The following is a 26988-nucleotide window of genomic DNA, read 5'->3' as shown; positions in this document are numbered from 1 at the left end:
TGGGAGCAGCCTGAGCAGGAAGAGTGCAGATGTGTGCAATTCTTACCTCAATATCTACCAGCTTTCGAGGAATAAATCTTTTTCAAATTATTATTGGACTTTGATCAATTTCTAGAGCCCTGAAAGTACTCTTCTGGCAATCGATTCCTTTGCTCAGTCACATTAATTAACGTCTGTAACATGTCTGGTATGAAACACTCACTATGTGAGCAAATTGAGGGGCTCTGTACAGTAAGAAAGGATTCACTTTATTTGATACAACAAAAAATTTAATATTATAATTTATATTTGATTTCTCTTAAAATTGTTTTCTTCTAGAATTTCCTGAGGTGTTTCGGTGTCTTAACATGGATTGACTTTAGTGGCAATTCAACTTTCTCCTCCAAAGTGTGAGTTTTGAAATTCCTCTATTTTAGAACTTGAGAAAAAGCAATATATGAACAATTATAAAACTATAATTATTTAAGTCTTCGTTGACAAATAGTAGAGGAAATACTCAGGCTCACATATATAACTGTAGGTCTACATAAATTAAGATTGAAATATTTATTGTATTATTAAGTTATATATTATCAATACTAATACATTATTAAAGGATAACTCCATGAATATTATTTTCGTATATATTTAAATATGCATATATCTGTTCTTGAAAATAATTTTATTCTCTGTATTACAGGATGTCAATATGTCCAGAGAAGGACAAGATTTGCACATATTTTAATATTTACAGTAACAAGATTTCTTGTGGATCCTGCTTAGAATTAAAAACATATGTTTGTAAGCACCAGGCACGATCATTTCCCTAAGTTTGGTATGATGCTATTCCCCATCTATGAACAAGTATTTCTAGTTTCTTCTATACCCATACAATTGTTTTTTAGTACAATTTTAATTTATATTAACTTTAAAAAAATATACATATATAAAATAAGAAATTTGCCATTTTGACATTTTTTCATGTACAATTTAGTAACATTAGTTACGTTCATCATGTTATGTATCCATCACCACTATCTGTTGCTACATGTTTCCATCACCGTTTGCAGAAGCTCAATGTCTCCTAGACAATAACTCCCCTTTTCTCCCTTCCCTCCTGACTTTATAACCACTAATCAACTTTGATCTTTATACATTTGTCTAATCTAGATATATCATATAAGTAGGATCTTATGTTTGTCTTTTTGTGACTGAATTATTTTACTCATAACAGAGAAATATTATACATTTATTATGCTTCTGCTATTTGTTTAATTAAATTATGTATAAATTACAAATCACAAAATTATCAAGAGCTGTTATTTTCGTGTCATCAATAAAATGAATAAATTCATTCAATTTTCAAATGAGTTGGTGTCTCCTAGCCCTTGAAGTTGTTTGTTTAAAATGAGGACACACCATCCCTAATGGTAAGGTGTGTAAATCAGAGCCCAGTTAGGAGACAGATACCAGAGAAAGTTCATGTAAATAATTATTAACTATTTGTACGGGATGGGTAACTAAGATGAGTTAAAAGAAAACTATGAAGAATACCTTAATGCTGAGGGAGAACACCCAAAGAAGGAACAAACTCGATAGTTGGGTTTCAGACTTCAAAACTGTGTGGCTGCCGCTTACTGAATGGCAGAGGTGTTCACTGGGATGTCCTGGGACAGACAGAACAGGTCCAAGCCAGAAGGCTGGAATTGGTGAGGATGGAATCTCAGCCAGACTGGCAAGCAGAAAGAACCCCTTACCGGAGAGCATTTGGGCAGTGGAAGGGGAACAGGAACTATGACTGGGACTGGCAACAAAAACTTGCTGATGGCTGAATACCACGCATGTCCTGCATGCATCTAGCTGACAGCCCCAACCCCCCACCACAGGAGCAAAAGGAGAAGAAGCATCACAAATCCAGGAAGAAGAGCCCTTCCTCCTGCAGTGTCTCTCCAAGGGCTTCTGCTGACAAAGCTTAACATCATGCCAGCTGCAAGGGAGAAAAGTTTATAGGATATAGCTTCGTTATTATGAAACAGAGCAAAGGATAGGATAGATTTGGAGATGAGAGAGAATAAATTGTTAATTGGCACACAAAGTCACCATTGTGACACAGGACAGAATTGCAGTGTAACGGACCTTTGTATTTCCTCCACTCCCTCAGAGCATAGAACCAACGCGTATCTCCAAATTCCATTTTAGTGCAACATTGTCACTACTAAGTTCCATTTTTCGTAGAGATTGATATTTTCCTTGGGTAATGTCCAGTCTCCCTTGATAATGGTCACATGTCTGCAGTTTCCTTTACTGGACTTCAGACACTTTGGAAGGTATTTTATTCAATTCTCTATCCTCCTCCTTCTCTCACACTTTACCATCAGGCTAAGAAAAATGCTTTGATAAAAAACTTAAATGTTAAATGTTGAAGACAAAAAAGAATCAAAAGGATAAAAGTGTTTGTTTGATATAAACAGCTACTTATTTGCAAGATTCAAAATAGACTAGTAATTTATCAATCATTCAGAGACCTTTCCACCATCATTCAATTAAAAGAGGAAGGGTGCTTATCACTGACTATTATCAGCAAAAACAACCAATATATGCGTTTATCTCTTTATATAGACTAAAATTTCATTCTATATAATCCCTGAACTATAGCTGTATCAGATATCGAAGTTGTATAATAAGCAACCACAAGATAGCACTGACAATCAAAAAAAGAAATTAAGATTATTTTCTCATTCACCCATTTGTTGTTTGGATGGGTTGCAGTTGTTATACGTTGGGCTTAGATGGGTTTAGCTCCAGTCCACTAATTTAGTTCAGATTTTTCTATATATCTTATTCTCAGAACAGTGGGCTCGGAATATGGGTGCACGCCCTTCTCATAGCAGAGGTCGTCAGTTCTCAGAGGGGCAAGCAGAAATGTACTTCTCCATGCCTGGGCACAGAACTCACATATTTTCACTGTCTCACCCCAAATCCTTGTCAAAACAAGTCACATGGCCAAGCCACCAGGAGTTTATTTAAATAAGAAAATGTGAAATATAAAGATTTTCAGTACTTCATTAATTTTTCTTGCTAGGTTTTTGCTACCTTTACTCCAAAATATACTGCAAGGTAGTCTTATATAGTGATGAAGAGTATCAGATGGATGCATTTGTGAGCATTCTTTATCAAAGTTCAGGTGGGGAAGAAGCAGTATAGTGTAACGTTTAGTGACATGAGCAATGTCCGATGGAGCCAGACTACCTGGGTATAAATACTAATTCTACCCTATTAGCTATGTGCCCTAGCTACATAGTTGTTTTGAATCCATCTTCTTTCCTGTAAAACGTAATAGAAATAGTGTATTATCCACAGGTTATTTGAAAAGCACTTTACAATAGCTATTGGCACATAAGTAATCAATGATTTTTATATGAAATTTTTATGCTTCAGTTCTATTACCTGTAACATGATGACTACAATTATAGCTACCTAATAGAGCTGCTGTAAAGAATAAATAATATAATATCTAAAGATTCTTAAAGGAAAGCCTAACCATATTAAGTTCTTGTTACGTGTGCCTTTTCATAGTTCTTTTTCCTCCAGATATTCAACCAAACCTGATTCCCTAGAGGACATCATCTCTAACAGTTTGTCCTCCATCTTTCATTCGGCAAATCTCCATTGCTTCAATAAAGTAATTTTAGACAGGTATCAGCAAATTACCTGATTGAACTAATTCAGGCAGATATGTCAAGGATACATGCTTTTTAAGGAAAGTTAATGACATTTAATGCATATTATGTATGTACCTGCCACCACCTGTCAGTTTGTCACACTGTGATGGCTTGTGTGTTGCTATAATGCTGGAAGCTATGCCCCTCGTATTTCAAATACCATCAGGGTCACCCATGGTGGACAGGTTTCAGTGGGACTTTCAGAATAAGACAGATTATGAAGAAAGGCCTGGTGATCTATTTATGAAAATTAGCCAATACAAACCTTATGGATCACAACAATATTGTCCAACTCACTTTCACCACATCATCAGGTGGGATCCATTTCCAAAGGAAAAGATGTTTGGTGAAGCAGAGGCCTAGTAGAGGCAAGGGAGACCTCAGGAAGATGGACTGGCACAGTAGCCACAACTATGAACTTGAACATGCTGCTGGCAACCCTGAGAATAACGCAGGATTGAGGAAAGCTTGTCATAAGGTCGCCATGAGTCCCAGCCCACTCAATGGCAGCTATCTATAACTATCTATCATATATAGACAGGAAAGTATAAAAGAAGAATAAAACAAACCAAAGGCAAGCATTTGAAGAAAATAAAAAAGATTAGAACAGAAATAAATGAAATGGATAATAGAATAACAATACAGAAAAGAAATGACACAAAATATAGGTACCTTAACAATATGAACAATATTGACAATATTTAGATAGACGGGTAGAAAGAAAAATAGGAAAATAGAGAATCCTCAAATGACTAAAGTCAGGAATAAAATTGTGGATGTTATTGTTGAGCTTACAGAAATAAAAATGACTACAAGAGAATACTATGAACAGTAATGCGTTAATAAATTTGGTAACCTAGAAGAAACAGAGAAATTCTTGGAAAGACACAAATTACATATACTGACAGAAGAAGAAATACAAAATCTGAATTAAAAACCCAAAAAAGCCACTGCCGTCGAGTCGACCCTATAGGACAGAGTAGAATTGTCCCATAGAGTTCCCGAGGAGCACCTGAAGGATTTGAACTGCTGACCTCTTGGTTAGCAGCTGTAGCACTTAATCACTATGCCACCAGGGTTTCCAAAAAATGTGAATAGACCTGTAAAGATGATGAATTAGCAATTAAAAAGCTTCCACAAGTCAAACTCCAAATCCAGATGGGTTCACTGATGAATTCTAACAAACTTTCAAAAAGAACAAGGTCACAAGACAATGTAATGGAGAAGGAATAGCCTTTTAAACAACACATGGTGGTGGTATGATTGAATATCCACACACAAAATATTAACTTGGACCCCTACCTCACTTCTTGTACGGTGAAATCTGTTTTTCTGAGTGACACAGAATTTCTGGCTTTTACAAGGTGCAGTCTTACCACTTTTCTATACCTCTTTTGGAAGTACAGCCAGAATGTTCTTTAGAAATGAAGATGGCAAGTCTTCATCTCACATACTTTGGACATGTTATCAGGAGGGATCAGTAGCTGGAGAAGGACATCATGCTTGGTAAAGTAGAGGATCAGAGAAAAGGAGGAAGACCTTCAACAAGACGAATTGACACAGTGGCTGGAACAATGAGCTCAAACATAGCAACGATTGTGAAGATGGTGCAGGAGTGAAGTGTTTAGTTCCGTTGTTCGTGGGCTCACCATGAGTCAGAACCAGCTCCACAGCACTTAACAACAACAACTTCATAAAAACCTAGCAAGTGTATCTTTTCAATTTTATAGCATTGGAACAGAAACTAAGCCACTTTTTATGATTTGCATGTTTATTCAAATTATGTACAGATATGTGCATTTACTATTCAAACAAAGACATGGGTAAAATTCACTTGTTCATAAAACTTCTAATGTCAACTATTTAGTTTGTTTTATTGAGACAAATATCTAAGACCACAGCCTTATCAAATAACTCTTGCTTTCTTTTAACTTTTCCCAATTTCTTCAAAGCCTTTGTATAGCTGAAAACTTGTTTGACTTAAAGGTCAGGCTCTTCTAACGGTAGGTCTTCATTACCTTCATCATCATCATCTTTAGACGGCAAGTCCACAATTTCTTGCAGGTTTGATTCATCCATTGCTGTGGCAATTTCTTTGTCGACATCAATGTAAGGGGTGTCACTTACCCTATTTTCTGAAACACCGCTATAAATGTCATTTATTGCACCCTGATTCTGCATGTCAAACTCATTTGGCTCGCAAAAAGATACATTGCAGGTGATTCCGTGTTTTTTTGTTATTATATTTAAGCTCTGAAGGCACCAGTTAGATGCTGAGAATCCATCAGCTTTGAAAATTTGGTTGTTTCTTTTCCCTTTGCTTGAAAGATAGGTCCTGAAATGGAAATATTTTGGGAGAGGCTTCAAGAAACCACTCAAAAATAGTTTTGTTGATTTCTGCATGATTTCAGTCCCTTCCTTTCTTGGTGTTTATATTGGTACTGATCATGTATTTTTTCAACTATTTCATCCTTTTCTTTCATAATTGGATAAATTCACTTTTTGCTGCACTTTAACTTAATTACAGCTTCCTAGATGTTGGTGTTCTCTTCGGTTATCATTTTGGCAACATTAAACTTTTCTTTCAAAGATAAATTTTTAACTGCCTCGTCCATGGCTGTGAAAGATTTTTTTTTTTTTAAAGAAGACAAAAAAGGAATTAAGTTCTTATAAAAATTAAGAAATTTTTGATCTTATTTTCTCAAAAATGTGACTATCTCAAACAAAAACAAAAAATGAAAACTATCAACATTATGTGATAAAGTTAGCACACTTCAGTAAATTATTTAAGAGAAAATGTTTCAGAAGAATGTTTTTCTTTTGTACACATATTGAATGTGTTAAATGAGGAAATTCACTTCTCTATTTTTTGGGAAAACAAGAAATTTTAAAGAAAAGAATTTCAGGGAAATGAAGAGTGGATTTTGAAATTTGGGATAATAAGTATCAAAATTACAGTTAAGGCAAAAACTAAAAATTAAAGATAAGGAGAGGAATAAAACCTTAAAAGACAGGGAAAAAAAGTATGTTTTGCTAGATTTTAATGAACATAAGTGAATTTATTAGCATCTCTTACCTTCTTCCAAACTTATGAATGGGGTTCTTTACTGGAAAAAATTTACAGGCATAAATAAATAAACAAAAAAGCAAAACGCGTAAAGAATAGACGTACTTAAGTCCCAAGTCCATAGGTCAGGCTTCAGACTGGATGCTCCTTGGACTCACATAGTTTCAGGGGCTGAAGAACCCAATGCCACACGTCAGACTGCAGGCTGCTGGCTCATAGTCTGCTGAGGCTAATGAATCCAAGATTAGCAAGTAAGATGGAAGGCTGCTGGCCCACAAGCAGCAGAGGCTGTCACATCCCAAATCAGCAGGCCGTATGACAGGCCACTGGCTCAATTCCCAAGAATAGAAGGTCAGATGATGCAGGATTCAGAGCAAGCAAAAGCTATCGAGCTTTGCCAGAAAATCCACATATATTAGATGCAGGCTGCACCCCTTACAACTGATTGGCTGATCATATCACATCATGGAGGTGATTATATTACATAACAAAATACGCAGAACCTACTTCATTACATAACTGACAAAATACACCATTACATAACTTCCAAGCCAATGAGAATCATGGCCCAGTCAAGTTGATGCAGAACCTTGAACATCAGGCTCCATCCCTGCAAACTTGACAACTCTACATATCCCTTTAAACACACAAAATATCAAATAAAGAAAATTACAAAGTCATACTTGTGCCTAATGTGATACAACTAACATGCTTACAACTGAAAATGCACTAGTCCTGTTTACATCTTATGTTTTATAAATGAAGAAAATAAATTATCTAATGTACACATACTAGGAAGGAATACACAACAATTACACTCCTCATTTCTGCAACTGGTTCTCATGGTTGTAAATGAAATTCAGAACTGCTTTCTTTTTTTCTACCACCAGCCGTTTTGGATTCCTTGTATCCTCAACAAGTGCCTCAGCTGGTCATGCTTATTTGCCTTTTGGGGTTACCCAAACCTTCGTTCCTGAAGGGTCTGGACCATTAGCAGTCATGTTGAAATCGGGTGGCTGTAGTTTTCCATTGACTTTATTCACAGGGCATGGAAGCACTAAGAGACATCCTACGGAATCTCCTGCATTCCAGACATACTCTTCGTTACCTCTTTCTGTAATAACCAATATAGTCTTGGTAATCAGGACCAATCACATCTGCCAATACAGTAACTCTCTTCTTTGCTTATTAATTCAGAAGCATGAGGAGCCCAAAGTGGCCAGGTGGCATTCTTAACTTCCAGTTCAAGGGAATCAGTGGTGCGCCCCCTGATGGGAGCATTTCTCCCCTTGTAACTAATGCCTCTAGACCCACAGAGCCTAGGGTCACAGGAAGAGGAAGCAAAAATTTTGTGAGTGGGCCACTAGGGGTAATAGTGAGCAGTGCCAAAGATATTTTCATCCCTTATTCCTGAATCCATGAATCCTGGCTATGGGAGACACAACACCATATATCGTAGGCTGGTTTAGACCATATACAGCCTTCTGGAGAACATTGTCCCAACCTTGCAAGGTATTTCCACTTAGCTGGAACCATAATTGTGTCTTTAGAAGGCCATTGCGTTTTTCTATCAAGCCAGCTGCTTCAGGGTGATGGGGACCAGGGTAAGACCAGCGAATTCCATGTGCATGGGCTCATTGCTGCACTTCACTTGCTGTGAAGTGAATCCCTTGATGTGAGATGATTCTGTGTGGGATACCATGATGGTGGATAAGGAATTCTGTATTTCCACAGAAGCATTGCATGAAGGGAAGGCAAATCCACATCCAGAGCAAGCATCTATTCTAGTAAGAACAAAATGCTGCCCTTTCCATGATGGAAGCACTCCAATATAAGCAACCTGCCGCCATGTTGCTGGCTGATCACCAAGAGGAATGGTGCCATATCAAGGATTCAGTATTGGTCTCTGCTGCTGGCAGATTGGGCACTCATCAGAGGGTATAACCAAGTTGGCCTTGATTAGTGGAAGTCCATGTTGCTGAGCCCATGCATAACCTCCACCCTTGCCACATTTGCCACTTTCTTTCTGAGCCCATTAGGCAATGATAGGAGCCACTAGAGAGAGAGGTTGACTGGTATCCACATAGCATATTATCCTATTTATGTGATTATTAAAATTCTCTTCTGCTGAAGTCACCCATTGGTGAGCATTCACATTGGACACAAATATATTCATGTTTTCTGCATAATCAGAGAGGAGATCTATCCACAAACCCCTCCCCAGGCCTGCCTTTGGCCAGTTTTCTGTCTTGCTATGGTAAAAGAAAACTCACCAAGAACATGATTTTTCTCAAAATATATAATAGATCTACATATAAGTTCTAATTATATAAGCCCTTTAGAAGAAAAAATAGAATTAAATCTTTGTGACTCTATGTTGGGCATAGGTTTCTTAGATATTACATATGAAGTACAAATGCTAAAAGAGAAAATAAATTGGGTTCCCTCAAAAGAGTTATTAATATTGCTTGAAGAATACTTGCAGACCTGAAAAGACAACTGATAGCATGAGATAAAATATTTCCAAATCAGATAAATGATAAGGAAGTTGTATGCAGGCTATTAAAAAACCTCATAAAAACTCAGTAATAAAAAGGGTAATAACTCACTGTAAAAATGGGTTTTGAATAGACATTTCTTCAAAAATATATATATTAATGGCTGATAAGCACATGAAAAGATAGTCAACACCATTAATTATTAGGGAAATGCAAATCAAAAGCAAAAGAAGACATCAGTCGTACCTAATAAAAACCAAGCCCACTCCCGTCCAGTCAGTTCCAACTCACAGTGACCCTATAGGACAGAATAGAACTGCCCCATAGTGTTTCCCAGGAGCAGCTGGTGGATTCAAACTGCTGACCTTTTGGTTAACAGCAGAGCTCTCAACCACTGTGTTACCAGGGCTCCTCATACCTGGTAGGATTACTAAAATAAAAATGACAGACAACAGCAAGTATTAGTGAGGATATGCAGATATTGGAACCATTGCTTTGATAGAAAGCAATCCTGGAATGTAAAATGGTACAGTCACTTTGGAAAACAGGAAATTCATCAAAATGGTAAACATTAGAGTTGCCATATGCCCCAGCAATTTCATTCCTAGGTATATACTCAAGAGAATTGAAAACATATGCCCATACAAAAACTTTTGCATGACTATTTATAGCCAAAAATTGGAAACCATCTAAATATCCCATCAACTCATGAATGGATAAGCAAAATGAGGTATATCCATAGAACGGAATATTATTTGGCCAAAAAAAAAAAAAGGAATGTAGTATTGATACGTGCAATAACATGACTGAACCAAGGGTTGCCATAACCAACTTATGTGAACAGAAATTTACTGTCTCAGAGTTCTGAAGACTGGAAGTCTGAGGTAAGGATGACGGCCATGCTGACTCCTTCTGAAGCTTTGGGGGAGTGTCTGTTCCTTGCCTCTCTCCTGGCTTCTGGTAGTTCCAGGTGTTCCTTGGCTTATACCACAGGGTCACATGGCCTCCTTCCTCTGTCTCCCTGAGCCTGTTCTCCTCTGTAATACAGCACTCAGATGGGATTAGGATCCACCCACCTCTCGTATGACTGTGAATTAGTTTAACTGATAACATGGTCAAAGGCTCTATTTCCAAATAAGATCACATTCAGAAGTACTAGAAGTTAGGGCTTGAATATTTCTTTACCAGGGACACAATTAAAACCATAACATAAGTGAAAGAAATCAATCACAAAAAACCACATATTGTATGATTGAATTTGCCACAGTAGGCAAATCCGTAGGGACAGAAAGTGGACTAGGGGTTGCCAAGGACCAAGGGGAGGCAGAAATGAAGAGTGACTGCTAATGGTTACAGGATTTCTTCTGGGAGTGATGACATTTTTCTAAAATTAGATAGTGGTGATGACTGCAAACTCACTAAGTACACTAAAATCCACTGAATTATGCACTTTAAACGGGTAAATTTTATGACAAGTGGATTATACCTCAAAAAGCTGTTAATAATTCTCCTGAGATTTTGTATGGGACTTCATCATAAAATTATTTGTAACAATTTGACATCCTTACAGTATTGACTTTCTAATCAATAACATGGTGTATCCCTCAGTTTGTTTAGGTTTTCTTCAGTCTTTCTATTATATTTTATAGTTTTTCTACCTTGAATCTTACAGAAATACAGGTATTTCATATTCTATGCTTTTGTCAATGGTATCCTTATTTTAAATTTCAATTCATAATTTTTTGTTGCTGAAAGTGGAAGGACAATTGACATTTGCATATTGATCTTATATCCTGACTTAACCGATTTTATGTATTATTTCTATCATTTTATACATAGATTATTCTGGATTTTTGACATAAACAGCTATTTCATCTGTAAATAATCACACTTTATTTTTTCCGGATGTAATGACTTTTTTCTTGCATTATTTTCACTCATTATTTCATTTTCAATTATGAATAGAGGCTTCAGTAATGGCTCTATATGTATAATTAATGACTTTAGAGGAAAAGATTTTAACATTTCATTCATTAAATGTAAGGTATATTGTAAGTTTTTTCCAGCATACCTTTTCCAGATCAAAGCAGTTTCCTTGTAATTCTATTTTTCTTAAAGTTTTTTTTAAATAAATGGATGTTGCGTTTCTATCATTTTTGCATCTATTGGGAGGTGATTATTGTATTTTTTTGTGTGTAATGTTCATAAAGTAACTTGCATATATGTTTCCTGAAATGTTAAATCAGTCTTACATTTCCAAAATAAAGCTCTATTATCATGCTGTAGAGTCTTTTCTTAAAATTACTGCACACATTATATTTAGCAAAAGAATTTTTTTTCTTCCATAATCACAAGAAAAATTCATCTAAGTTTTTTTTTATTGCCATGCTCTTGACAGGCTTTTCTATCAAAGTTCTGTAGGGAAGCATTCCACTTTTTCTATTACCTAGTTTTTGTACGGGCTCAGTGTTAGATTTTAAAATGTTACTATTCACTACTAAGCTTGTAGATTTTTTTTGTCAGAAAGTGTGTAATAAAGAGTTAAAGTCCTTTAATACATGTGCTGTTGTTAGCTTCTGTCGAATTGGTTCTGACTCATGGTGCCGTCGTGTGTGCAGAGCAGAACTGCTCCACAGAGTTTTCAAGGTGGTGACCTTTCAGAAGCGCGTTGCCAGGCCTGCCTTCGAGGCACCTCTGGGTGAGTTTGAACTTCCAAACAGTTGTCTAGTAGTCCAGTGCTTAATCTTTTGCACTACCCTGGAAGAGCTTTTAATATATGTAGACGTATTCAATTTTCTATTGTTTTACTGCTTTTCGGTATTTTTATTTTCTAAGAATTCTCTATTTCATATAGACATTAAAATATATTCATAATATTTGGTTATCTATTTAATATGCCTAAGAAATGAAATAGTGTTCCTATTTTTATTCCAGATGTGTAATTTGTCCTTTCTCCACTTTTTTCCTTGACAGTCTCATATATGATTTATCAATTTTAATGTCTTTTCAATGGAAAAGTCTTGCCTTGTTGAGCTTCTCTGTTGTAATTTTTGTACTTCATCATTTATTTCCACTTTTTATTGTTTTCTTCCTTCTACCACATTTTAATATAATTTGGTTTCCAATTTCTAACTTTTTAGATGCATGCTAAGGTAATTGATTTTATGCTTTCTTTTCTTCTAATGTATATATTTAAGGTAATCAGTTTTACAAGACAATTTTGGTATGTTCATTTTTATTTTAATCCATATAGATTATGAATATGCACTGTGATCACTCCTTTGACCCATATGTAATTTATAAATATATCGTTGAGTAAAAAATCATATAAGGATTTTCAAAATTTTATAGTTGATTTCTATTTTAAGTACACTGTGGTTAAGAAACTTGCTGTGATGCTGGAAATGTTCTAAATCTGTGGTTAAAATGAAGTTTTGTGAAAGAGAAACGGAATTTTAAATTTCATGTGCTTTTATTTAATTTAAATTTAAATTTGAACATCACATTTCAAGTGCCCACTTGATAAATTGGCTAGGAACTTCAGCATCAACAACACCATTCCATACATTTTTATATTTGTGTCCTTTGAAATATGAATACATAGCGTTTTTTGGGAAAAGTTCTACGTGTACTTAGAAATTCTGTGAATTTTGTACTTGTATGTATTGTGCCCATGTGCACGTAAGTGTTGTTAATTGTCTGGTTTAAGTCCTTCCATAGCCTTACTGTTAGATCTGCTCTTTTGATAAGTAGTGGGAGTATTTAAATTTCGTTTTATGATTGTTCATTTCTCCTTTAATTTCTGTGATCAGCCTGTATTATTAAGTATATACAAATTTTAAACATCACGTTATTAATGGTTTGGATAGTTTATCATTGTGAAACAAGCCTCTTTATTTCCAGTAATGTTTCTTTATAATCACAGCCCTTTAACTGTAGCATTTTTGACTGGTTTGTGTGGAATGGTATTTCTTTTTTCACTCTCATCTTTCCTTTTTTTTTTTTTTTAACTTTTCCTTTATGCATATATTTAAGGTATTTCTCATTAAATTAGCTAATGATTATTTTTAATGCATTCAAACACTTATTTGTTAAGTTTAATTCAATTAATTTCAAGTGGCCACCTGTTGACTTGTCTAGGGACTGTTTCATCAGCAACAGAGTTCTATACATTTTATATTTATATTGTTTAAAATATAAACGTATAGTGTATTTTAGGAAAAGTTCTATGTGGATTTAAAAATTAGTGTTTGAATTGAAAATTTATTTCTATTTAGTATAATTATTTAATTTAGATTGTACTCTCCCATTTACTATTTTCTTTAATTTGTAGCTGTAAATATATATTACTTTTTCCTTGTTTTATTGTATTTTTATTTTACATATTTTTATTGTTCCACTTTCCTCTCTGAAGTTTTTAACTCAATGTGTTTTAACTATTCTTGCAGTGGTGCTCTACATTTTACAACACTCACGCTTTACTCATTAAATTCTAACAAATTATTATTTTTATAACTTCTCAATGAAAAGATTCAATTACTTTCTACTTTTACTTAGCCCTTGTTGCTACATTTGCTCCTTTGTAGTCCAGTACCCGTAACCATGTCACTGAGTCAATTCCAACTCATAGCAACAGAGTAGAACTGCCCTATAGGGTTTCCAAAGTGCAGGTGTTGGATTTGAACTGCCAAACTTTTGGTTAGCAGTCGATCCCTTAAACCCTGTGCCACCAGGGCTTCTGTATTCTAATACAAATACGCATTTTCAAATTGGAATCTATATTACCTGTGTTTTATTACGGATAATATCCAGTCAATATATAGTCCATACTCATTTTAGATATATCCACTAATTTTGTATTCTTCACCTCTTCTTTCCTTTCTATGTATCAAAACCTTTATGGCCTAAGTGTTTTTTATGCTGGAGAAGATGCTTGAATATTTTCTTTAAGGAGACTTAAACCAAAAAAAATCAAACCCGTTGCCATTGAGTCAATTCTGACTCATAGTGACCCTGTAGGAAAGAGTAGAACTGCCCCATATGGTCTCCGAGGAGCACCTGGTGGATTCGAACTGCTGACCTTTTGGTTAGCAGCCATAGCTCTTAACCACTATGCCACCAGGGTTTCATCTCAAGAAGACTTAGTTGTAATTAATTACTTCTCCCTTTTTTACTGTGCTTTAGGTGAAAGTTTACAGCTCAAGCTAATTTCTCATACAAAAATTTACACACATATTGTTCTGTGACACTAGTTTTAATCCCTGTAGTGTGACAGCACACTCACCATTTCCACCTGGAGTTTCCTGTGTCCTATCCAATTAGCTCCTGTCTCTTTCTGCCTTCTCATCCTGCCTCTGGACAGAAGCCACCGATTTGGTCTTGTGTATCTGCTTGAACTAAGAAGCACACTCTCCCTGAGTATTATTTTATGTTTTATACTCCAGTCTTATCTCTGTCTCAAGAGTTGGATTTGGAATGGTTTTAGTTCTGGGTTAACTGAGCATCTGGGGGCCAGGTCTTCAACGGTTCCTCCAGCCTCAGTCAGACCATTAAGTCAGGTCTTTTTACATGAATTGGAGTTCAGCACCAAACTCTTCTCCTGCTCCATCAGGGACTCTCTGTTGTGTTCCCTGTTAGGGTGGTCATTGGTGATAATCAGGCACCATCTAGTTCTTCTGGTCTCAGGCTGATGGAGTCTGGTTTATGTGGCCCTTTCTGTATCTTGGGCTAATGTTTCTCTCGCGTCTTAGGTGTTCTTCATTCTCTTTTGCTCCAGATGATTTGGGACCAAATGATGCATCTTAGATGGCTGCTCACAAGTTTTTAAGACTCCAGATGCCACTCACCAAAGTGGGATGCAGAATATTTTCTCAATAAATTTCATTATGCCAATTGACCTAGATGTCTCTGGAAACCATGGTCAACAAACCCCCGCGCTTGCTACTCTTCCCCCTAAAGTGTTCGGCTGTGTTCAGGAAACTTCTTTTTGATTTAGGCCAGTTGTGCTGACTTCCCCTGTACTGTGTGTTGTCCTTCCCTTCACCTAAGATAATTCTTGCCTGATATCGAGTTGGTGAATTTCCATCTCCATCCCTCTGCACACTGTAACCATCAAAGCATATTTTCATCTGTGTTTAAACTATTTCTTGAGCTCTTACAGTAGTGGTCATACAATATTTATCCTTTTGCCACTGACTAATTTCACTTAGGAAAGTGCTTTCCATGTTCATCCACGTTGTGAGATGTTTTGCAGATTCATAATTGTTCTTTATTGTTGCATAGTATTCCATTGTGTGTATGTACCATAGTTTTTTATTCTTTAATCTGTTGACTGGCACCTAGGTTGTTTCCATCTTTTTCTTATTGTGAACAGTAATGCAATGAACATTGGTGTGCATATATTTATTCATGTGATGGCTCTTCTCTCTCTAGGATATACTCAAAGGAGTGGGATTCCTGGATCATATGGTACTTCTATTTTTACCTTTTTTAGGAAGCACCAAATGGATTTCCAAAATGGTTGTACCATTTTACGTTGCCACCAGCAGTGCATAAGTCTTCCAGTCTCTACAACCTCTCCAACATTCATTATTTTGTGTTTTTCTAGGTTAATGCCAGCCTTGTTGGGGTGAGAGAGTATCTTATTGTAGTTTTGATTTTCATTTCTCTAGTAGGTAATGATCCTGAGCATTCCCTCATTTATCTGGTAGCCAACTGAATGTCTTCTTTGGTGAAGTGTATGTTCATATCCTTTGCCCTTTTTTTAAATAGGATTGTCTTTTTGTTGTTGAGGTATTACAGTATCTTGTAGATTTTAAAGATTAGATCCTGATTGGATATGCCTTAGTAGAAATTTTTTTCCCAGCCTGTAGGTTATCTTTTTACTCTTTTGGTGACATCTTTTTGTGAACAAAAGCATTTCATTTTTAGGAACTTCCAGTTATCTAGTTTCTCTTCTGGCTTTTGTGCATTGTTAATGTTTTGCATTCTGTTTATGGCATGTATTAGGGCTCCTAGCATTGTCCGAACTTTTTCTTCCACGATTTTTATCACTTTAGATTTTAAATTCAGGCCTTTGATCCATTTTTTTTTTTTTTTTTTTAGTTTTTGTGTATGGTATAAGGTATGAGTCTTGTCTAAATTTTTTTGCAGGTGGATACCCAGTTATGTCAGCATCGTTTGTTATAGAGACTGTGTTTTCCCTATTTAACGGACTTTGGGCCTTTGTCAAATATGAGCTGCCCATCGGTGGATGAATTTATGTCTGGATCCTCATTTCTGTTCCATTGGTTTATGTGTCTGTTTTTGTAACACTACCAGGCTGTTATGACTACTATGGTGGTATGATAGGTTCAAAACTCAGGTAGTGTGAGGCCTCCCACTTTGTTCTACTTCAGTAAAGCTTCACTTATCCAGGGCCTCACCCCTTTACATAGGCAGTTGGTGATTTTCTTCACCATCTTGTTAAAAAATGTTGTTGAATTTGGATCAGGGTTGCATTGTATTGTAGATTGCTTTGGGTAGAATTGAACTTTTCACAATATTGAGCCTTTATATCCATGATCAAGGTATGTTTTTCCACTTACATAGGTCTCTTGGTTTTTTGCAGTAGTGTCTTGCAGTTTTGTTTGCATAGGACTTTTACATCTCTCGTTAGATTTATTCCTAAGCATTTCATCTTCTTGGGGGATATTGCAAATGGTATTGATTTGTTAATTTCCTCTTTGACATTCTCTTTGTTTTTTATAGAGGAATCCAACTGATTTTAGTACGTTTATCTTGTAACCTGATACTTTTCAGAAATCTATTAGTTCCAGTAGTTTTCTTAGAGATTCTTTGGGGCTTTCCATGTGTGAGATCATAGCATCTGCAAATAGGGATACTTACACTTCTTCCTTACCAATTTGGATGCGCTTTATTTCTGTTTCTTGCCTTATTGTTTTGGATAGGACACCTAGCACAGTGTTGAATAAGAATGGTGATAAAGGGCACCCTTGTTTGGTTCCCTTTCTCAAAGGGAATGCTTTCAGGCTCTCTCTAGTTAGGGTGATGTTGGCTGGTGGCTTTGTACAAGGCCCTATATTATGTTAAGGCATTCCCTTCTATTCCTATTTTGCTGAGAGTTTTTATCATGAATGGGCTTTGGCATTTGTGAAATGCCTTTTCCGCATCAATTGATAAGATCATGTGGTTCTTGTCTTTTATTTTATTTATGTGATGGGTTAAGTTGTTTTCTAATGTTGAACCATACCTGAATAACTGGTACGAATCCCACTTGGTCATGGCAAATTATTTTTTAGATATGTTGTTGAATTCTATTGGTTAGAATTTTGTTGAGTATTTTTGAGTCTATGTTCATGAGGGATATTGGCCTGTAATTTTCTTTTTTGTGGAGTCTTTACCTAGTTTTGGTATCAGGGTTCTACTGACTTTACAGAATGATTTTGAGAATATTCCATCCTTTTTCATGCTCTGAAATACCTTTAGAAGTACTGGTGTTAACTCTTCACTGAAAGTTTGGTAGAATTCTTCAGTGAAGCTTTCTGTGCCAGGTCTTTTTGTTGTTGTTGTTGTTCGGATTTTTTGAAATTACCTCTTTAATCTTTTCTTTTTCTTTAGCTTTATTTAGTAGTTCTACCTCTGTTTGTGTTAGTTTAGGTAGGTACTGCGTTTCTAGAAATTTGTCCATTTCATTGAGGTTTTCAAATTTGTTGGAGTATAGTATTTCATAGTATTCTATGAAATACTATACATTGGTATAGTATTTCATAGTATACTATGAAATACTATACATTGTGATATGGCCCATCGCTTTTTTTATTCAACTTATTGTTTTCCTCTCCTGTTTTGCTTTCATCACTTTGGTCAGTGGTTTATCAACTTTATTTATCTTTTCGAAGAACCACCGTTTAGTTTTCTTAACTCTTTCAATGGTTTTTCTATTCTCTATTTCATTAATTTCTGCTCTAATTTTTGTTATTTCCTTTCTTCTGGTGCCTGAGGGCTTCTTTTGCTGCTTTCTGTTTGTTTGATTTGTAGAGTGAGTATTTTGATTTTGGCCCTTCCTACTTTTTGGATGTGTGCATTTATTTCTAAAATTGACCTCTGAGCACCGCTTTTGCTCTGTCCCAAAGGCCCTGGTAGGGTGTGTTTTCATTCTTCTTTGACTCTATGAATTTCTTTATTCCATCCTTGATTTCTTCTATAACCCAGTAGTGTTAGAACAAGGTGTTGTTCTGTTTCCACTTATCTGATTTTTTTCCTTGCTTTTTCTGTTACCGATTTCTCCCTTTATGGCTTTATACTCAGACAAGTTGACTCATAATATTTCAATGTTTTGGATTCTGTTAAGGCTTGCTTTATGGCCTATTAGGTGGTCTATTCTGGAGAATGCTCCACGTGCATTGGAAAAGAAAGTATACTCGGCTGTTGTTGGGCAGAGTGTTCTGTATATGTCTGTGAGATTAAGTTGGTCGATTGTGGCATTTAGATCTTTTGTGACTTTATTGAGCCTCTTTAGGGTTGCTATGAGTCGGAATCGACTTGAGAGCACTGGGTTTGGATTTAGTTTTCTGCGTATTCTGTCCTTCACTGAAAGTGGTGTGTTAAAGTCTCATTCTACTATTGTGGAGCTGTGTATGTCTCTTTTCAAGGCTGTTAGAGTTTGTTTTATGTATTTTGGAGTCGTGGTGTGGAGCACACTAATATTTTTAGGGGTTTGTTCTCCTGGTTGATTGACCCTTTAATCATTACACAGTGCTCTTGCTTATTCTTTGTGGTGGGTTTTGCTTTAAAGTCTTTTTTTTTTCAGGGATTAATATTGCCACTGCTTCTCTATTTTAATTGTTGCTTGCTTGATATATATTTTTTTCCATCCTTTGAGTTTTAGTTTGTTTTTGTCTTTAAGTCTAAGGTGTGTCTGTTGAAGGCAGCACATAGACTTTTTTTTTTAGTCCATTCTGCCACTTTCTGTGTCTTTATTGGTGCATTTACTCCATTTACACTCAGTGTAATTATTCATAGGTATGAGTTTAGTGTCGTCATTTTGATGTCTTTTTTTGTGTTATTGACCATTTCTTTGTTCCACTTAGTTTTCTATGCTGAGCCCTTTTTCTTTACCTATTTTCTTTTCTTCTTTTTCATTGTTGTTGACTTTGTATTTGCTGAGTCTTTATGTTTTTCTTGTTTTTTATTTTGATGTGTGGGATTGTTAGTTTCCTTTGTGGTTACCTTAAAATTTACCTCTATTTTCCTAACTTTCAACAAATCTTTTATTTCTTGATATCACCTTAACTTCCTTTACATATGAAAGTTCTATGAGTACTTTAGTTGGTCCCTCTTTTGTGATTTAATGTTGTCATCTTTTATATATTGATGTCTCTGTTTCCCTGTTTCAGTGTTTTAGCTTTGACTTATTTTCATGGCTCCCATATCTGAGTTGATATCTGGTTGTTCCGTCCTCTGTTCAGTCTGTGTTGTTATCTGATGTCATGGATTCTCTAAGTGGAGGACTCCCTGTGGTATTTCTTGTAAGTTTTTTCTTGGTTTTTGCAAATTCCCTTAACTTCTGTTTAGCTGGAAATGCTCAAATTTCACCACCATATTTGAGAGATGGTTTTGCTGGATATATAATTCTTGGCTGGCAATTTTTTCCTTCAAGTTTTTATGTATATTATCCCGTTGCCTTCTTGCCTGCATGATGTCTGCTGAGTAGTCTGAGCTGAGTCTTATTGACTCTCATTTGTAGATGACTTTTCGTGTATCCCTAGGTGCTCTTAAAATTCTCTCTTTATCTTTGGTTTTGGCAAGTTCGATGATAATATGTCTTCATGACTTTCTTTGAAAGCTACCCTGTGTGGGGATGGATGAGCTTCCTGGTTAGATATATTCTGGTCTTTCACAATATCAGTTAAGTTTTATGTCAACAAATCTTCAACAATTCACTCTGTATTTTCTGTTATCCTCCCTCCCCGATTCTGGTACTCCAATCACTCGTAGGATATTCCTCTTGATAGAGTCCCACATAATTCTTAGGATTTCTTCATTAAGGAAAAAAAAAATTCTTTTATCTGATATTTCCTCAAATCAATTGGTGTCAGGTCCTTTATCTTCAATGTTACTAATTCGGACTTCCATTGCCTCAGTTCTACTCCTAGGACTTTGTATCGAGTTTTCTAATTCTGAAGTTTTATTGTTAATCTTTTGGATTTCTATTTGCTCTCTCTCTATGGATTCATGCAGCCTGTTAAATTTGTTATTATGCTCTGGTATAACCTTCTTAAGTTCCTGCATTGCTCTATCTGTGTGTTCCTTTGCTTGGTCTGCATTTTGCCTTATCTTCTTCGTGATCTCTTGAAGAGCTCTGTATATTAATCTTTTGAATTCTACCTCTGGTGATTCCAAGAGCTTGTCTTGTTCTGGGAGGTTTCCTGGTTCTTTGTTTTGGTCACTTGTTGAAGACATCTTGGTCTGCCTCTTTATGTGACTTGATATAGACTGTTGTCTTCAAGCCATCAATAAGTTATTATATTAATTTTTTTTATGTTTGCTTACTGTATCCTAGCTTCTAGTTTTGTTTTGTTTTAATATGCCCAAATTGGCTGGTTATGAGTTACTTTTATTTTTGGTGTCTTTGAAGCTCTCACATCTTGACACCAGGTGGTTAGAGCTGCTACTAGGTATATGAATCCAGGAGTCTGTATAATTTCTTGTGTGGATTCAGCTCAGGTGTCCAGGTTGTCAGTCACTGAGTGTGTGGTGCAGGCTCTCACTTACAGTCCTATATGGCTAGAGTATGTAGGGGCGATTGGAGCAGGCAGAGGAATCTGGATGCAGTAGGGAGTTATATGCTGAGCAAGGTACGGGACTGACAGCTGTCCCTGAGTGCCTGGGTGGAAGGCATGTCCCTGTTCCCTAGAGTGCATAGATGGGTGCATTTTCAGGACTGGGAGGCACTGCTTATTCTCGGACCCCTGTTGTAGGTGACTAGGTGGAGTGGGTATAGCCACCAGTTCTCAGGATCCTGATGTGGGTAGGTGAGGATCCTGCTTAATGGGCAGGATGGTGTCTGTCAGGGCTCTACCACACCCTGTTAGCTGTTGCAGTTGAAAATAGGCTTCAGGTATATACCCTGTTTTACTATACTAATGAGGGCCTTTGGTGTTGAAATGTGCCCACCCAGGTTTAGGCAGGGGTGAAAGACATTCAAAGTCCATATGCCCCTATAACTCTGTCTAGGCAAAAGGGTGTGCCTGCACTGAGGTCCCTGCTTAGGGGAGCCAACAGATTAACTTTCTATGTTTGTTGTTTGTTTTTTAATTTGTTCTGTCTCCAATGCCAGGAGAAAGTCTTGGGGCGCACTACAGTTCCCACATCCAGCCCAGGGTTCATGACCTGGACCAGAGCAGAGTGGGGAGGGGGCGGGTGGAGGGGAGAGAGGTACTTCCCAGTGGGGGAAAGGTTATTTTGATCCTTCATAGCAGGTTAGATGCTCACACTTAACTTTCGCAGATTCAGCACCACTTCTCCCCGGATCTGGAGACTTGTGAAAATTCTCCACTGCTTGGTTTCTCCCAATGCAGAAAATGTGCCCTGAGCACTACTGCTTGCCTCAGCCCACACACGCTGGCTGATCCAGCCTGCAGGGTCCTGGCCAGGTCAGGTCTGGCACATTCTCACTGCTTCTGAACAGTCTCTCCCCACCCTTGCTGCTCAGTCCGACTCCTAAACTTTGTTTTTGATATTCAGGGCTCCTATATTGTCATATATAATCAATTCACTTGTTTTTTCAGGTCTTTGTTGTAAGAGGGACCACAGGAACCATCTGACTTCTCTGCCATCTTGACACTACCTCCCTAATTACCTCTTTAAAGAAAAAATCCTGAAAATGACTATATTTTGTGATTATTTTAGGAAGAGATTTTTAATTGGAATTGAATTCTAATTTAGCCATCTCTTTAATTGGTCATGTTATTATTAGTTGTCATTGAGTTGGTTCCAACTCAAAGTGACCTCATGTGTGTTGTATAGGGTTTTCAATGCTGCAAACTTTCAGAAGCAGATCACCTGGCCTGTCTTCCTAGGCAACTCCAGGTGGGTTTGAACTGCCAACCTTTTGTCTACTAGTTGAGTGCTTGCCTGTTTGTGACACCCAGGACTCCTCTTTGAAGACTAGATTCTGCCGTTATTGTAATTAGTCACATACATCAAAGTAAATTCTAACTACTTCCATAATTTTGAGTAATTTTTACCATGAAATTATAGTTTCTGAGTATAGATTTTTTTTTAAATGTAAATGACAAACGAATAAACCCATATTAGCACATATAACAAAGGACAAGGTAGATAACGTTCTTTAACTAAAGACACCAAAAGTGAATATCTGAGGAATAATAAACATAATGATTTCAATTTAAAAACAGGAGAGCAGTGAACTATAAATCCTTTGTTATTGTTGGGGAATAATTTCATCTTTTTAATAATGTAATATGTGTAATAGAAAGAGAGAATATTATTTTTGAAAATAAAGTATAAGAAATACAAAAAAATATTTCTAATACATTTAAGGATACCCTGGTGGTGTAGTGGTTAAGTGCTATGGCTGTTAGCTCAAAGGTCGGCAGATTGAATCCACCAGGCGCTCATTGGAAACTCTATGGGGCAGTTCTATTCTGTCCTATAGGATCGCTATGAGTCAGAATCAACTCGACGGCAATGGAAATACATTTAAATGCATACATACATATATACATATAAAATTATTAATTTAGTTTGTGAAAATATGGTTGTTAGTGGTCACAAAGTTGATTCTGACTCATGGTGAGCCCATCTATTCAGAGTAGAACTGCTCCATAGGGTTTCAAGGCTGCAACAATTCAGAAGCAGATGGCCAAGCCAGCCTTCTGAAGTGCCTCTGGATGTAATATGTAAAAAGAAGAATGCAATGCCATAGTTCTGCAATTTATTCTAAAAATAGAACTTAGACATCTAAGATAGTGTTAAAATGGCCTCAGTTTTAATAGTTTGTGGTTCAATGGAAACAAGCTAACTGTATGTGTGGTCTAATCCTCTAAAGGCAAAATCCTATAGAATATGAGAACAATTTATCAAAAGCACTTTCAAAGACACAATCTATACGACTTATTTAAAGATCTACTTTGTCTTTTCAATAGAAGCTCAACATCTCCTATGTTCTGGTGTTGGGTGATAAGACAAATTGACTTTTAAATAGCCTAAGTGTGAGAATTTTCTGCTCAATGATTAAATAACACATTGATAAGCCATCTACCTTTTCATCTGTTGCCTCACTCTGAGCCCCACAAGAAAGTCTGTGAAGAGCACAGATATTCTTTGTGCTTTTACAGGATTTATGTCTTTAGATTTCACTTTCTACTATCCAGCCATATTGGCCCCTGGAGAACATTGAAGATGCCTTCCTGCTAATGGATGCACAACTTTCCGGCTGAGAGAAGGTATGTACCACTGCTCTCCTCTCTGTCTTCTAGCCCACCTCATTTAGTGGGAGGTTATACGTGCTGTGCATGATGTACTGAGGTACTATTAATATACAGTAAAACTTCTCTAGAACATTGGAGTCAGGCTAAAACTAAGCCTCAAGTATAAAATATGTTGGAGAATTTCTTAATTTATTCAAATTATTATGTGTGGAGAATTAGTCAAGTGCACACGCATACACACACAAACACACATATTTGAGTTTGTTAATCAACATAATTGAAAGTGAAATCCCCTAAGGCTCATGACAATGAATAAATAATTGGTTCGATGAGTGTTTTTGTGTATAATAATGCATTATTTTATGTTTAACCAGTATTTGTTGCTAGATTCTAAAAAAAAAAAAATTGAATGATGCAAGGCTGAACATAATTCCTCATTCACTTGGTTAGATTATGAACACACAGTTTAATTTTTTTTAAAAAGAAGGATGAGTTAGCTTCCATAAAATGGTAAAGTTAATATTAAATATCAAAAGCTTAAATTAATTGAAAAAACACTAGGAAAAAAAAAACTAAGGTAAGAGATTCTGTCTAATGAGTTATTTTGAATTTCTATCTGATATGTATCAGAAGCAATAACAATAATTATCCAAACACTTGTTATCTATTCAGAGCTGACAATTGCCAGGGTGAGTGTTATATACTTATACACATTACATTTTATATATTATTATTCCCTTTTTAGATCAGAACATTAGGTTACTAGACATTAATTACCTTTATAATGGTCATGCATTGTAAGTTTCAAAAGCAGAATTCAATCTTTGATCTTCCTGAATCCAGAGTCCAATGAGAAAATTATGAAATTACATTCCGGAATTATACCAATTACACAAGTGAAGGAACCCACAGGGACTGTGACAACCACATGAGTTTTTACGGAAGTTTGAACCTATGCAGTGTGCACTTTTACTTATTGATCTGTGGTCTTGTATATTAGCAATTAAATTAATTGCCAATAATTTTTGTATAAGAAATATATTTTTTAAATGTCTAAAATGGTGTTTCTAGTATTCTTTAGGTTGTTGATGAATTCATTGTGTCATGTAATTACATGTAATTATTATGACATATATTTCCTTAAATATGTAATGATTTCTCAGCACTCCCCACCCATTCATTAATAAGAAAAAGATCACGTAATAGCACTTCATCTCCTTCTAATAAATAAACATGTCACTAAATCAAGGTAATTTAGTGCAATAAATTATTATATGTGCTAATTTTCCAATTTCTGCTTCTTTGGAACACTCTGTCTTTAACCATTATTGTATTACAAAATTGTCATAAGGTGTGGCATCATTTTTCTTTTTACAAATACAACATTTTAATTTTTAACACAGGTATTACAATGGTTTAAAATATTTCTGTGGATTGTGACTTTTAAAAGTAAGGCTATTCGGAGGCGAGGCCAAGATGGCGGACTAGGTAGACGCTACCTCAGATCCCTCTTGCAACAAAGACTCAGAAAAACAAGTGAATTGATCACATACATAACAATCTACGAACCCTGAACAACAAACACAGATTTAGAGAAGGAAAATGAACAAATACGGGGAAGCAGCGACTGTTTTCGGAGCCTGGAGCCAGCGTCCCAGTCAGGTAACCTTGGCGCCGGGCTTCTGAACCCAGGAGAGCTGAACTCATAAATCTTGTGATGGCGCAAACAAGGGGCACAGCCCTACACCTGTGAACTGATCCCGGGAGGGGGCCCAGCTGGTCCGTGTGGGTGGCATGCCGACACGGCTGGTGGGAGAAGTCCCCGGGAGGCAGTGACTGGTTTTGGAGCTGGGAGTACAGCGTCCCAGCTGGGGAACCTTGGCGCCGGGCTTTTGACTGGGCGCTGTCACGGCACAAGCAAGGGGCGCAGCTCTACTCCCCTGACCTAACCCCGGGAGGGGGCCCAACCGGTCCACGGGGGCGGCATGGCGACACGGCTGGCGGGACGAGAAGTCCCCGGGAGACGGTGACTGATCTTGGAGCCGGGAGGGCAGCGCCCCAGCAGGGGAACCTTGACGTTGGGCTTTGGACTGGCAGCGGAGGATCTGACCGCGGCTTGTGGGCCAGAGCCCCGGGGGCAGTCTCCACACAGCCAGCACACATAGGTGACATGCCCCTCGGGAATCTCAGATAAAATAGTCATTCCAAGCAAGACAAGCAACTCTGGCCATATTCCGAGGTGCTACTCTCCTATCTCTCTGATCCCTCCCCCACCCTCCCCAGGCGGCTTCATTAACATTGGAATTCCTGAGCCAGAGGGAGAACGGATCCGGCTCCGCGGCGGCTTTGCTTCCCCCCCCCCCTTTTTCTTTTTCTTTTGGTCTTTTCCTAACCCAATCTTCTAGCCTGAGAGAAGGAACCACAAAAAACCCAGGGACCAAAAATCCATCCCTAATTGGACTAAAAAAACAGAACCAGCTACAGCCAAGCATATATGATCCAAATTTCGGACTTTCATCCTTACAGGGAAAAAGGTGGCGATTATAATCCAAAGGCATTCTGATAGGGATCTGACAGCATTTTTTTCTTAGCAGATTTTCTGGAAAAACAAGTTTCCCAGTAATGGCTCGGAGACAGCAGTCGATATCAAACCACATAAAGAAGCAGACCATGACTGCTTCTACAACCCCCCAAACTAAAGAATCAAACTCTTTCCCAAATGAAGATACAATCCTGGAATTATCAGATACAGAACATAAAAAACGAATTTACAGAATGCTTCAAGACATCAGAAACGAAATAAGGCAAATTGCAGAAAAAGCCAAGGAACACACTGATAAAACAGTTGAAGAACTCAAAAAGATTATTCAAGAACGTAGTAGAAAAATTAATAAGTTGCAAGAATCCATAGAGAGACAGCATGTAGAAATCCAAAAGATTAACAATAAAATTACAGAATTAGACAACGCAATAGGAAGTCAGAGGAGCAGACTCGAGCAATTAGAATGCAGACTGGGACATCTGGAGGACCAGGGAATTAACACCAACATAGCTGAAAAAAAATCAGATAAATAATTAAAAAAAATGAAGAAACCCTAAGAATCATGTGGGACTCTATCAAGAAGGATAACCTGCAGGTGATTGGAGTCCCAGAACAGGGAGGGAGGACAAAAAACACAGAGAAAATAGTTGAAGATCTCCTGACAGAAAACTTCCCTGACATCATGAAAGACGAAAGGATATCTATCCAAGATGCTCATCGAACC

The 26988-nt window shown here is 36.9% G+C and overlaps 2 protein-coding genes across 3 annotated transcripts in view; both read left to right on the top strand.

The window, feature by feature from the left end:
• LOC126075183 (NKG2-F type II integral membrane protein-like) overlaps nucleotides 1-832 on the top strand; it is a 237776-nt gene extending 236944 nt beyond the window's left edge. For both annotated transcript variants that reach the window (XM_049882474.1, XM_049882473.1), the window contains exons 6-7: nucleotides 319-389; nucleotides 680-832. In XM_049882474.1, the coding sequence (XP_049738431.1) occupies nucleotides 319-389; nucleotides 680-809 (201 nt within the window). In that variant the 3' untranslated portion in view covers nucleotides 810-832. The remainder of the gene's footprint in view (nucleotides 1-318; nucleotides 390-679) is intronic.
• Nucleotides 1-26988, top strand: part of LOC126075188 (NKG2-A/NKG2-B type II integral membrane protein-like) — a 245080-nt gene that overhangs the window by 76971 nt on the left and 141121 nt on the right. The window lies entirely within an intron of this gene.

Source organism: Elephas maximus, chromosome 4, assembly GCF_024166365.1.
Source record: "Elephas maximus indicus isolate mEleMax1 chromosome 4, mEleMax1 primary haplotype, whole genome shotgun sequence".
NCBI classification, from domain to species: Eukaryota; Metazoa; Chordata; class Mammalia; order Proboscidea; family Elephantidae; genus Elephas; species Elephas maximus.
The sequence above is the reverse complement of the archived record's forward strand: the minus strand, read 5'-3'. Positions and strand labels throughout refer to the sequence as shown.